The sequence below is a fragment of the Eretmochelys imbricata genome, chromosome 6, assembly GCF_965152235.1.
Source record: "Eretmochelys imbricata isolate rEreImb1 chromosome 6, rEreImb1.hap1, whole genome shotgun sequence".
NCBI classification, from domain to species: domain Eukaryota; kingdom Metazoa; phylum Chordata; order Testudines; family Cheloniidae; genus Eretmochelys; species Eretmochelys imbricata.
In genome coordinates, this window is record NC_135577.1 from 109,475,257 (window position 1) to 109,487,958 (window position 12,702).

General features: G+C 48.9%; 1 protein-coding gene across 1 annotated transcript in view; it reads right to left on the reverse strand.

The window, feature by feature from the left end:
• Positions 1-9,546, reverse strand: part of DEGS2 (delta 4-desaturase, sphingolipid 2) — a 30,103-nt gene extending 20,557 nt beyond the window's left edge. Inside the window, exon 1 of the mRNA XM_077820485.1 lies at positions 9,465-9,546. Within this exon, the coding sequence (XP_077676611.1) occupies positions 9,465-9,546 (82 nt within the window). The remainder of the gene's footprint in view (positions 1-9,464) is intronic.
• Between the last annotated feature and the right edge of the window lie 3,156 nt (positions 9,547-12,702).

Sequence of the window (12,702 nt, forward strand, 5' to 3'; positions counted from 1 at the left end):
CTGTTCTTTTAAAGTAAGTTCTGTGAAGCAAAACACCATTCTCCAGTAAAGTTTATTAGAATGGTTTTCTAAACTAGACTTGATCATGCATGCAAGTGAGGTCTCATTCTATCTAGGCCTTAATATTCTGCTCATTGTGCTATCTGGATGCCTTTATCTAACTGAAACTAACATTCATTGTGTTTGAGTTACTGATTTTTAAATGATGTTCTCTATCTTACAATTAAGAATTGGCACCACGCACTGTGGGTGAAAACAGTCTGGGCCAGGTAGTGATAGACACAGCACATCCTGGAGTCAGGATGGGTTTCAATCTCATTATACCTGGTTGCAAACATAGGACATCTCCTGGACTGCACCATACCTTCTAGCCCATATCTCATCAGGGAGAGTAGAATATTGACCTGTATGAAGCCCTGCATGACCACTGGCTGATTGTGTCCTTTCTCTTCTCTACAAATTATCTGTCTTATGCTATAGAGTATAAAGGTAAAATATGAACTAGGAAGCAAGTAGAAGGAGTCAGCAACGGCTTCCACTACCCTTAACACTACATGGCAGGGGGAAGAAGTGAAGATATTTCTAGTCTGTATGGGATACAGCACCAGGCACGTTGTCAGCTCTCAAATAATGGGATAGCCATAAGGAGGAGAGGGAAAGTGAGAAAGACAAAAGGAAGGAGGAGAATAATGGGTAGGAACAGAACCTCAGGAGGCTGAGGGGAAAAGAAAAAGAAAAGGAGACATTACAAAAAAAAAAGGGAAAAAGAATAAGATGAAGAAAAATTGGAGAATAAGAGCAATTAAATTCAAACAGAGGGCAAAAATGAAAGCAAGAGATGGGGGGGAGGGGAAGAAGGGGCACAAACAGGCTAAGGGAGCAAGTCCAGTTCCTCCTTTGCCCCTGTTCAGGTATGAAGAGTTACACCATGGGATGGTCAGCAGTTCCAGACCTGTTGAACTGTGCTGCTGTGACATAAGATAGAGTGAAAGTCTATCCATCAGAACCTATATTGTATAATCAAAATCTTGAAACTCACTTTCTGAGCAATGGGCAGTTAGTACCAATTGTGGAGGGTGAACATTACTGGCTCACAAGATGAGATGGTCAGAAAATAGTGAGCATGTTTTGAAGTCTGAATTTTTTTATTTTTCTGTCACCATCGCCCAAACATCCTTTTTCAGTGACAAAATGGAAAAAAAAAAAAAAAGAAAGAAAAGGAGAGAAATGGAAATGGGGGTGGGGGGAGAAAGAGCGGAAAGAGCGAACAACTTTCATTTTTCTTTGAATTTTGTTGAAAAATTGGAACATTTAAAAACCACTAACTTTTTCTGTTAAAGTGCTCTTTCAGGAGAGAGAACATTTCATCAGAAAAGTTTCAAATGAAAAAATTCAGCTAGTTCTAGTCCCAGGTAATGGCCCACTGTGATGCAGGGTGCCATCTAGCAAAGGGTTCACATTGTTCTTTACAAGCAACTCCTGTCTGAGACCTGACAAACAAACACTTTGCTTCCTTGGTGTTTATCCATAAAGGATAGCATATGAAGACTCTACTGAAAGCTTGCAACTTATCAATACTCATTGTGAGATGTGTGTACAAGGAATAATGTAACTACATTCAAAATTATGATCTTGGAGTGAAAAAATGAGTCACTAGGGAATCATGTGTCACAGTAATAGGCCATTCAAGCAGGAGGAAGTTGTCATCCCTCCTGGGCTAACCAATTACATAGTGTATTGCTCAATTGTCCACCTTTGCACCAATCCACGAAAAAAAAAAAAATCAATGAAAAACCAAAGAAATTATAAGAAGCAAAACCACTGGTGACAAGGAATAGAACAGTGAGAGGATGGCCCTGTCTGTGGATAAAGACAAAAGTTGGATTCAGTATACCACAGAGTGTAGAAAGACATTGTGCATCCATTCATTGAGGAGGTACCTTGATGAATGAGGGTACTTCATGAAAGATTGTGTCCTGGCTCCTTGGGGCCAAGAAACACTGCAAAAGACTTAACTTTGGTAGTGGGAATCTACACTATTAGATATTAATATTACTTTCCCTATGTGTTCGCATTTTGTTTTTATGTAACCATGTTTTCATCACTCACATTTGTGTCTGTTTCAATCTCAATTTTCTAAGTTATTTTGTTTTACTATACTCAAACAGAGGTGAAGCGATCAGAGGTAAAACTGCTAAACTATGGTGCACTGTTCCGTTGAGAACCAAGGATTCGGGATATCTGTGGGTATCCAGTGATTCGGGGATGGATATCACAAGGGAACACTGTGAAGTGACTCAGAGGCAAGGGTGCATCTATTGTCAATAGGTAGGGCTGGTATAGCCCAGAGGAGAGTGCTTGAGTGGCCAACAGACTGCTTGCGTCAAGGAGCTAGCACAGAAAAAAGACTCCCTTATGCTAAAGGCAGGCGGCAATAAGGTGACTCACAGCCCTAGTTGCTCCAAGAAGTGTCACACTCATAAAAAAAGAAAACCCATCAGAACACACACATTTTTTCTATTTATTAAGCTGTTTCCCAGAAGGATGAAGAAAGCACTGGACAAGGACTCCAGAGACTGGGGATCAACTCCCAGCTTTGGCCTAGCCATTTTGCTGGCCAGGATAGAAATAGTTTTTGCTTGCCCTCCTGCAGCTTTCCACATCTCCCCCTCTGCCCCACGGGCTAAGCCAGTGGTGGGGAACCTTATTTCCCCTATCAGGGGCCACTGACCCACAGGAAAAAAAAAAAAAAAAAAATCAGTCATGGGTCACACAGCCCCGCATGGGGGTGTGGAGGCTCGGGGCTTCCCCTAGGCTCTGGGGCAGCGCCAGAAATGAGGGATTCAGGGTGCAGGAGGGGACTCTGGCCTGGAGGTTGGGGTGTGGGATGGGGTGAGGGCTCCAGCTGGGGGTGCGGGCTCTGGTGCGGGGCTACGTATGAGGGGCTTGGGGTGCCGGAGGCAGCTCAGGGTTGGGGCAGGGGGTTGGTGTGAGGGAGGAGGTTCGGGACAGGGCTCAGGGATGGGGGTGCAGGGTCTGGGAGGGAGTTTGGTGCAGGAGGGGGTTCTGACCTGGGGTAGGGGGTTCAGGGTGCAGGCTCTGGCCAGGCAGCGCTTACCTCAGGCGACTCCCAGTCAGCAGCGCAGCTTGGCTAAGGCAGGCTCTCTGCCTGCCCTGGCTCAGTGGGGCTCCCAGAAGCGGCTGCCATGTCCAGCCCCTAGGTGGAGGGGCCAGGGGGCTCTGCACCATGTGCACTGACTGTGCCCAGAGGCATCACCACCACAGCTCCCATTGGCCACGGTTCCCAGCCAATGGGAGCTGCGGGGGCAGCACTGGGGGCAGGGACAGCACATGGAACTTCCCTGATTGCCCCTGCGCCTAGGGGCTGCAAGGACATGTCGGTTGCTTCCAGGAGCTGACCAGACTTTTAAAGGCCTGGTAACCGCAGCTTTCCCCCACAGCAGGGGGGGTCAGTGCTTGTGGCTCCAGCCCTGCAGGGGGGCACCAAGGCTCAGGGCTTCTGACTCATGGCGTGGAGACTTGCTGCAGGCCAGATCTGGTCCATGGGCCATAGTTTCCCCACCCCGGCGTAAGTAAAGAAAACCACAGCTAGCCAATCAGAATGGAGCCCCCAGAAAGCCAGCCATTTGGAGCAGAGCAAAATAAATAAATAAATACATACACATACATACAAGCTAAATGGCACAGCAACTTGGCACCCCCTCGAAGCTAGCATTCAGAGCAACTGCTCTGTTTGTCCAACCCTAGAACTGGCCCTGACCACAAGCTTCCTGTGTTACAGTAACAGCTGGTTCAAGGTAGTGCCTATGTACTCCCCCTCCCAAGATCAGGGTCCCACTGAGCTAAGCACTGTACAAACATATAAAGAGTCCCTGCCCTGAACAGCTTACTAACTAGCCAGGACAGATGAAAGGTGGAAGAGAGAAACATTATCCTGTTTTAAAGATAGGGAACTAAGACACAGCAGGATTAACTGAATTGTCTGAAGTCCTACAGGAGGGCTGGCTGGGCCAGGGGTTCTGGGTTCAGTTCCAGAATCCCACTCTACTGTCTTAACCACAAGATATATCTGCCTCTTTTACAAGTCATTTAAGAGCTGTGCCCCATTTCACAGGAAGAGATAATATCTCCCTACCTTATGGGGTGTTGTGAAGATAATAGCACGAGTACTTAGATAAGCAACAACACAGCTGTATTCTATACAATTGCAGCTGATGAGCAGTGCTGGATTTACAATAGTTCCAGTGGCTCCAAGGAGCCAGGCCCATGCTCAGAAGGGTCCCCAGCCTGCTCCACTTGCGCTGCAGCCCGAGACCCCGCTGCGCCCCCCTCCCAGTTGCTCCTCTCGGCCTGCCTGCCGGCTGTCCGAGGCCTCCTTTCCACCCCCTGGCCCCAACCACCGACTCCTCTCTGCCCCCTGGCCGGACCCCAGTGCAATTCTGGCTCTGGGCAGTCTCTGCTTCCTACCACCTGTGGGGCCCTGTCTCCCCGGAGCTGAGCTGCCTCAGACTGGTGCAGAAGTCTGGTCCGTCTCAGCCAGGTGGTTGAGGGAGACAGTGTGGGGGCTTGGCTGGGCACCTGCAGGTAAGTTGGTCCTGAGGGAGCCCTGCTGGGGCAGGCCCTGGCCTGGCTGACGGTACCACTCCCAAGGGGCCGGAGCGATTCCCCACATCGGGACCAGCCATGGCTGCACTGCTGGCTCAGCCCAGCAGAAACAGTCGCCTCCCAGCAGGGCCTGTGAGTGCGGCCAGGAGGCAGGATATGTGGGAGGGGGTCTCTGGGGGGTCTTGGAGGGGTGCTAGGCTGAGGGGGCAGGGAAGATCTGTGTTTGTTGGGGTACTAGGGAGTGGGGGTTCTGTGTGGTGTGCTGGGCAGTTGTGGTGGGGCTGGGGGTGTGCAGGGAGCTGTGCATTTGTGGGGGGATCTAGAGGGGGCGCTGGGCACAGTGGGCGGGGGGGGGGCGCTCTGGCCATAGGGAGTCAGGAAGGTGTTGGGCGGTGGGGAGGGGCTGTGTGGTGTAGCATGGACCCACCCCTGAAGGAAAGGGGTATGATGGCACCGCAGGGCCAGGCAGGCCACTGTGCATCTGGCAACTGCTGGTTTGTAAATAGTGCCCTCCCACTGAGCTGGGCAGAGCAGGGCTGCCCCTGCCCTGCCACACCCCATTGCCTCTGGCTGGCCCCTCACTCTGGGGACTGACCTCCCCACACCATGCTCCATCTACCTCCGGGGTCCCACAAATGGTTAATCCGGCCCTGCTGATGAGTGTTTTTCAGAGGTAGCCCCCATAACAAACACATTTCTGTACTGCAGCCTGGAAGTGGACATCACAGTGTACAAATGAGAAGTATACGCTGTGACACACAAGTGGAAAGCGAAGTGATTTTTGTGGCTTGGGCTCAAGTCCTGAAAAAACACACCAGAACACACTTTATGTGCTGTACTATCAGTATACTCAATAGATTTCTCTTATTTAGGAATCCCAGTCAATATACTCAATGCCTGTTTGATAAATAGAATGGCCAGGCTCTTTCCTCATTCACATAACAAGAATTTAACTCTAAAAAAAAAAACAAACAAACAAAAAAAACACACTGTTCTAAGATTACAGGTGTCTAGCTCAGAGGCTGGGGGGGGCACGCAGGAGGAGAAGAAGAGGGGCTGTCTTGGATGGGTGAGGTTATGCGTAGGAGGTCAAACTAGATCAGAGGTTCTCACAAGAAATATTTTGGTGGTCTCAGAGTGCAGCCACCAACTCTTGCTGGTGGCCACTGACAATTTTTCCTAAAACACTTAATTAACTTTAGGAAAAACAAATAAATGTGCATATATAAAGGTCCAAATCATTGTAATTTATGTAGAGTTTTTTTGCAGACAAAATAATCAACAGTTGTCTCTATTCTTTACTGGACCTAAACAGAATAGAAACACAAATAAAGGTGCTCTGCATGTTTTGCTTTTTTTAAACGCTTGCTAGCTAGTAAGTCTGTTACTGTGAAAAGGAATTTGTTGATATTACTTTTCACAGCAGACTTACTCAGCCCCAGCAAGCTAGGGGGGGGAATTAAGTTCTGGATGGGGAGGTGTGTAGGGAGAGGCAGTGGCAATTGGGGGTGCAGATAGAGGGCTGGAGGAGGCAGCAGAGGCCAGGACGATGGTGGTGGGTTAACCTGGGGCCAGAACATGAAACCCTGTGGTTGGGGGAAGGAGCCCACCTCCACATGGATGAAGACCAAGTTCCACTGCCCCCAGACAGGTAGTGAACTCCCACTGATCACCTGCTCCTACAGTGTTTGTGGCTCCAGAAGGGGACAGGGACCAACCCCTGCTGGTAGGTCTGGGGCAGGGGCCGCTGCTTTGCCCCACTCATCACCACCCACGAGGCTGTGGCTGCACGAAAAGCCCCCAGTGGCTGCATTTGGTATGCTACCAACACTCCCAGCTACCTTCGAGACACCACTGACTTCCTGAGGAAACTACAATCCATCGGTGATCTTCCTGATAACACCATCCTGGCCACTATGGATGTAGAAGGCCTCTACACCAATACGCCACACAAAGATGGACTACAAGCCATCAAGAACACTATCCCTGATAATGTCACGGCTAACCTGGTGGCTGAACTTTGTGACTTTGTCCTCACCCATAACTATTTCACATTTGGGGACAATGTATACCTTCAAATCAGCAGCACTGCTATGGGTACCCACATGGCCCCACAGTATGCCAACATTTTTATGGCTGACTTAGAACAACGCTTCCTCAGCTCTCGTCCCCTAAAGCCCCTACTCTACTTGCGCTATATTGATGACATCTTCATCATCTGGACCCATGGAAAAGAAGCCCTTGAGGAATTCCACCATGATTTCAACAATTTCCATCCCACCATCAACCTCAGCCTGGTCCAGTTCACACAAGAGATCCACTTCCTGGACACTACAGTGCTAATAAACAATAGTCACATAAACACCACCCTATACTGGAAACCTACTGACCGCTATTCCTACCTACATGCCTCCAGCTTTCATCCTGACCACACCACACGATCCATTGTCTACAGCCAAGCTCTGCGATACAACTGCATTTGCTCCAACCCCTCAGACAGGGACAAACACCTACAAGATCTCTATCAAGCATTCTTACAACTACAATACCCAGCTGTAGTAGTGAAGAAACAGATTGATAGAGCCAGAAGAGTTCCCAGAAGTCACCTACTACAGGACAGGCCTAACAAAGAAAATAACAGAACACCACTAGCCGTCACCTTCAGCCCCCAACTAAAACCCCTCCAGCGCATTATCAAGGATCTACAACCTATCCTGAAGGATGACCCAACACTCTCACAAATCTTGGGAGACACGCCAGTCCTTGCCTACAGACAGCCCCCCAACCTGAAGCGAATACTCACTGGCAACCACATACCACACAACAGAACCTCTAACCCAGGAACCTATCCTTGCAACAAAACCCGTTGCCAACTGTGCCCACATATCTATTCAAGGGACACCATCACAGGGCCTAATAACATCAGCCACACTATCAGAGGCTCGTTCACCTGCGCATCTACCAATGTGATATATGCCATCATGTGCCAGCAATGCCCCTCTGCCATGTACATTGGTCAGACTGGACAGTCTCTACGTAAAAGAATAAATGGACACAAATCAGATGTCAAGAATTATAACATTCATAAACCAGTCGAAGAACACTTCAATCTCTCTGGTCACACGATTACAGACATGAAAGTTGCGATATTACAACAGAAAAACTTCAAAACCAGACTCCAGCGAGAGACTGCTGAATTGGAATTCATTTGCAAATTGGATACAATTAACTTAGGCTTGAATAGAGACTGGGAATTGCTAAGTCATTATGCAAGGTAACCTATACCCCCCGCCCACCCCCCGTTCCTCAGACGTTCTTGTTAAACCCTGGATTTGTGCTGGAAATGGCCCACCTTGATTATCATACACATTGTAAGGAGAGGTTTCAGAGTAACAGCCGTGTTAGTCTGTATTCGCAAAAAGAAAAGGAGTCCTTGTGGCACCTTAGAGACTAACCAATTTATTTGAGCATGAGCTTTCGAGAGTGATCACTTTAGATAAGCTATTAACAGGAGAGTGGGGTGGGGGGAGACAAAACCTTTTGTAGTGATAAACACCCATTTTTTCATGGTTTGTGTGTATAAAAACATCTTCTGTATTTTCCACAGTATGCATCCGATGAAATGAGCTGTAGCTCACGAAACCTTATGCTCAAATAAATTGGTTAGTCTCTAAGGTGCCACAAGTACTCTTTTTTTTTTTTTTTTTAAGATGATCATGATGGTTCCTTCTGACCTTAAAGTTTAGGAGTCTACTTTTGAGGAAGTGTCTCAAGGACCTCATTTTACTAAATATTTAACTAGATTTGAATGTTTTTGAAGTACTATATTTCTGGTGATCCAATCCCTGGTTATTATAAATCTTCACAGCTTTAACCCATGCCAAAGCATGTTGCGAGTCACTGGAATGGGATTTTTTTTTTTTTCCTGTCTAGGGCATGGGTTCTACGAATTGCTGACCTCTTTGCCCCAACCTGTCAAACTGTGGCCTGCCAGGCCATTCTTACACACCCTTAGAAAAATTGTACCTTGCTCTGCCCTGGAGTGAGCAGGGTGCACCTGATCAGTGTCTGATCACCACTTGATCTCTGATCTCTCCAGGCACTTGAGATTTGGGTTACAATTCAGTGCAACCCCCAGTAATGGCTCATTGGCCTGCTGTTCCAAGCTGCTGCTGCTATTCTCTCCAAAAGGGAAGGCTGCTCAGTTCTAGTCTAAACTAACTTAGCTATGGGGAAAACCTGCTAGATCAATAAGCCAGTGCCTCCTTTGTAAGGAAGACAGAAGGCTCCAGTAATAAAGAGTTTGCAAGCTGGAGTAGGAATTCTCCTGCAGAACATGCCACAGCTAACCAGTTTAACCTTGCAGGCCATAGGCCAGAGCAGTTTGCTGCGGATTTCCCTATCCTGAATGAATCTCCCAGGGTTTGTGGGGGGTGGGGGGGAGAGAAGGGGACAGAGAGGGAGAACAAACAGGGCAAGGGCAGATTGTCACCCACAGGGCTTCAGAGGAAGACAAAGTAACTCCCACGATAGCAGCGTCCCCCCGAAGGGGCAGGGCAGGGTCGCCCTCTAGGCGCTGCGGCGGCTCCCCGGCGCGGGGGACGCGCTGTCCGCGGGAACGGGCGAGCGACGGGACCCCGGAGGCAAAGCGGAGGGATGCGGCTCAGCCCCGAGAGCGCGGGGAGTGCCAGGCGCGGGATTACAACGGGCAAAGGGCAAGGGCAGAGCCGTTCATCGCCGTCTCGCCACGGCAGCAGGGAAAGCAGGTGCCTGCCCGCGCCCTCCCCGCGACGGCTGCCGGCTGCCAGCAGCCGCTCCCCCGCGCTGCCCGCGCCTACCTAGGATCTCCCACCGCCGCTGCGTGTGGGGCTGCTCCGTGTAAACCCACTCGAAGTCCCCGCGGGTGACCCTGTTGCCCATGTTCGCCCTGCCAGTGCTCCCAGCTCCGCGCCCCACCCCCCCAGCCGGCCCCAGGCTTTATACCGCCTGGGCTCACCTGAGGGGCGGGCGCAGGCTCGGCCCGGCCCCCGCCTCCCCGCCCAGCCCGGTTCCGGGACTGCCTGCTCCTTTCTCCCGCCAGCGCTTCCTCCCACCCCGGCCCCAGCCCTGCCCCGCGGCTCAGAGGGGAGGCCGGGTTGGGGGAGACACAGGGGTGAAATGTGGGCGAGACTGGGTTACCCTGGGCCGAGCTGCACCCGAATGGGATGGGTCAGGAAGCCTGGTGAGGGTGAGACTGGGTTACCCTGGGGTGGGATGAAGTGGGATGGGTCAGGAAGCCAGGTGAGGGTAAGACTGGGTAACCCTGGGGTGGGATGGGTCAGGAAGCCAGGTGAGGGTGAGACTGGGTTACCCTGGGATGGGATGAAGTGGGATGGGTCAGGAAGCCAGGTGAGGGTGAGACTGGGTAACCCTGGGGTGGGATGGGTCAGGAAGCCAGGTGAGGGTGAGACTGGGTTACCCTGGGGTGGGATGAAGTGGGATGGGTCAGGAAGCCAGGTGAGGGTAAGACTGGGTAACCCTGGGGTGGGATGGGTCAGGAAGCCAGGTGAGGGTGAGACTGGGTTACCCTGGGGTGGGATGAAGTGGGATGGGTCAGGAAGCCAGGTGAGGGTGAGACTGGGTAACCCGGGGGTGGGATGGGTCAGGAAGCCTGGTGAGGGTGAGACTGGGTTACCCTGGGGTGGGATGAAGTGGAAGGGGTGGGGTGGCAAGAGTGAGACTGCAATGGGCTATGCTGGGTTACAGTGGGCTGTGGGGGGTGGGCTGTTTTAGAGCTGATGGCCTGTGATGGGATGGGTTACTGGAGGGTGGGAGTGGGTTGGGTTGGGTTGGGTTGGGAAAGAATGGGATGGCTCCTGTTAGAATAGGTTACACATGGCTGGGTTGGGATGTTGGATCATATTAAAGAAATTCTGTAGTAAAATCACAAATGAGTTTGTTTCCCCATACTTTAAATTTTAAAGTTTTAAGTTTTAAATTCCAGGGTATTACTAATTAAGAGGTCTCTTGATTTTTGGTACTGTTTCTCTCTGTGTGAAACTTGCAAGCTGCTAATTGTGTTAGTACATTCTAAGACAGAGTCTGTTCTCAAAGCAATTCTTTGTAACAACAACTACTCACACAGAGAGAGACAGAAAGCAATACTCTGTAACAACAGAAACAGCACCCAGAGACTCCCCGCCCTTTTGTTGTATTCATCTCACTTTGTTAACAATTGTAATTAAAATAGAGATAGAGGATGTATGTGGATGTATGCTTGGTGTGGATAATAATTGAATGATCAGGGAGGTGCCAGCCTAAGAATCCAGTGTCCATCGGCTGAAGAAGGCGTCAAGTGGAAATAACCAGAGGACCCCCGGAGGGCAGACTGGAATCCACCCAACAGCCTCAAGAATGGGAGAACCAAAGAACAAGATAACATCTGGCAGCACGGAGCCGTCAGGAATGTGCCATCTGCTGATTGATTCAGCAACAGCGTGATGAAGCAATTCCCATAGACTGGCATAGGAAGAAATTTCTATAAAAATGGACTCTAGAAAGTGAGAACTTTGGGGTCTGATTCTGCAAACCAACTTCCAGGAGCAACGGATGAGCATCTGACAAGGCCCTGCTCCCTCCTCATGTCCAGGCCACCTGGCCAGTGACTTGGCATGAGCAACTCTAAGGCTGGTAAGTATGATAACAACCTTGCAGAACCTGTGTGTGTGTGTTTGTATGAATGAATGTGTGAATAAATATGAAATTGAATGGAATGTTATAGCTATAACTAACTGCCTACTATGATTCTTTCTGTATTCACAATAAATGTGGCATTTTGCCTTTTCCCCTTTAATAAGATCCTGCTGGTTTTTATTTTATTGGTATAACAGGGATAGAGAGGGCTGGAATTGGCTGGGTTGGGTTGGATGAGTTTTTGGAAATAGGTTGGGTTACAAGGGGTTGGAATGGACTGCGATGGTGTGTGTTAGAATGGCTTACACGTGCATGGGTTGGGAAACAATGGGTTGAAATGAGGTGGGTTGGGTTGAAATGTGTTATATGGAGATAGGTGGGTTAGGGTACAAGGGGTTAGAATGGGATAAGTTGGAATGGGTTATATGGAGATAGGTGGGTTGGGATACAAGAGTTTTTAATGGAATGGGATGCTTTTTGTTAGAATGGGTTACATGGGGATAGGATGGTATGGGTTCAAATGAGGTGGCATGGGTGGGTTATACAGGGATGGGGAAGGTTCAGATAGCTAGAAGAGTAAGGAATGGGCTGGACTGGAGTGGGTTAGCATTAACTGCTTCTGGAATTATTTATAAGTATTTTGTCCTGGGAGAGTTGTAACAAGACTTCACTATAATGAACAGCATAGTTTCATTTCTTTTATTACATACTTAATGCAAGAGTGTAAAGAATGCTGCATGACACATGTCAAGGCTGATTCCCCACTCTGGCACTTTGAGTGGAGAAGATGGGAGCCCACAAGGATTCTAAACATTAATATTGGCCACTCCAGGCTTGTATTAAACTCCCAAGGTTACAGCTTTTTTGAGAACCCAGGAAGGTGCACTTGGGAATTCCTTCCTGTGGGGTACCCTCAAGCCCTTTCACACCCCCTCAAGGGAATAGCTGAAAAAGAAAACAAAGGAAATCAGCTGTGGCCACCAGCTAATTAAATAATGTGCACAAACCTTTTAGGACACAAAATCCAATCCTGTTCTTAAAAAAGGTAAATTTTATTAAAAACAAAAAGAAAGAAATACATTTGAAAACGCAGGCTATTGCTAGATTTAAAAAACCCACTTACAAAAGTTAAGCATCAAGAATAACCTTCTTGAGGTCCAGCTTAAAGGTTACAAGCAAAACAAAAGCATTTGGGTTTAGCACAGTGGAGTCCACAAGCCATAAAGAAATAAAAAGAAATAAACCTAATCGCATCTTCCTAGACACTTCCTGATCTACTTACATATTTGGGGTTTCAAATGAGTAGTTTCTAGGTATAATCTGATGATTTTTCATACCTGGCCCAAAGCTTCTTACAGCATTGCTGCTCTGCTCCCTCTCTCTGGAGAACAAGAGACAGACAAA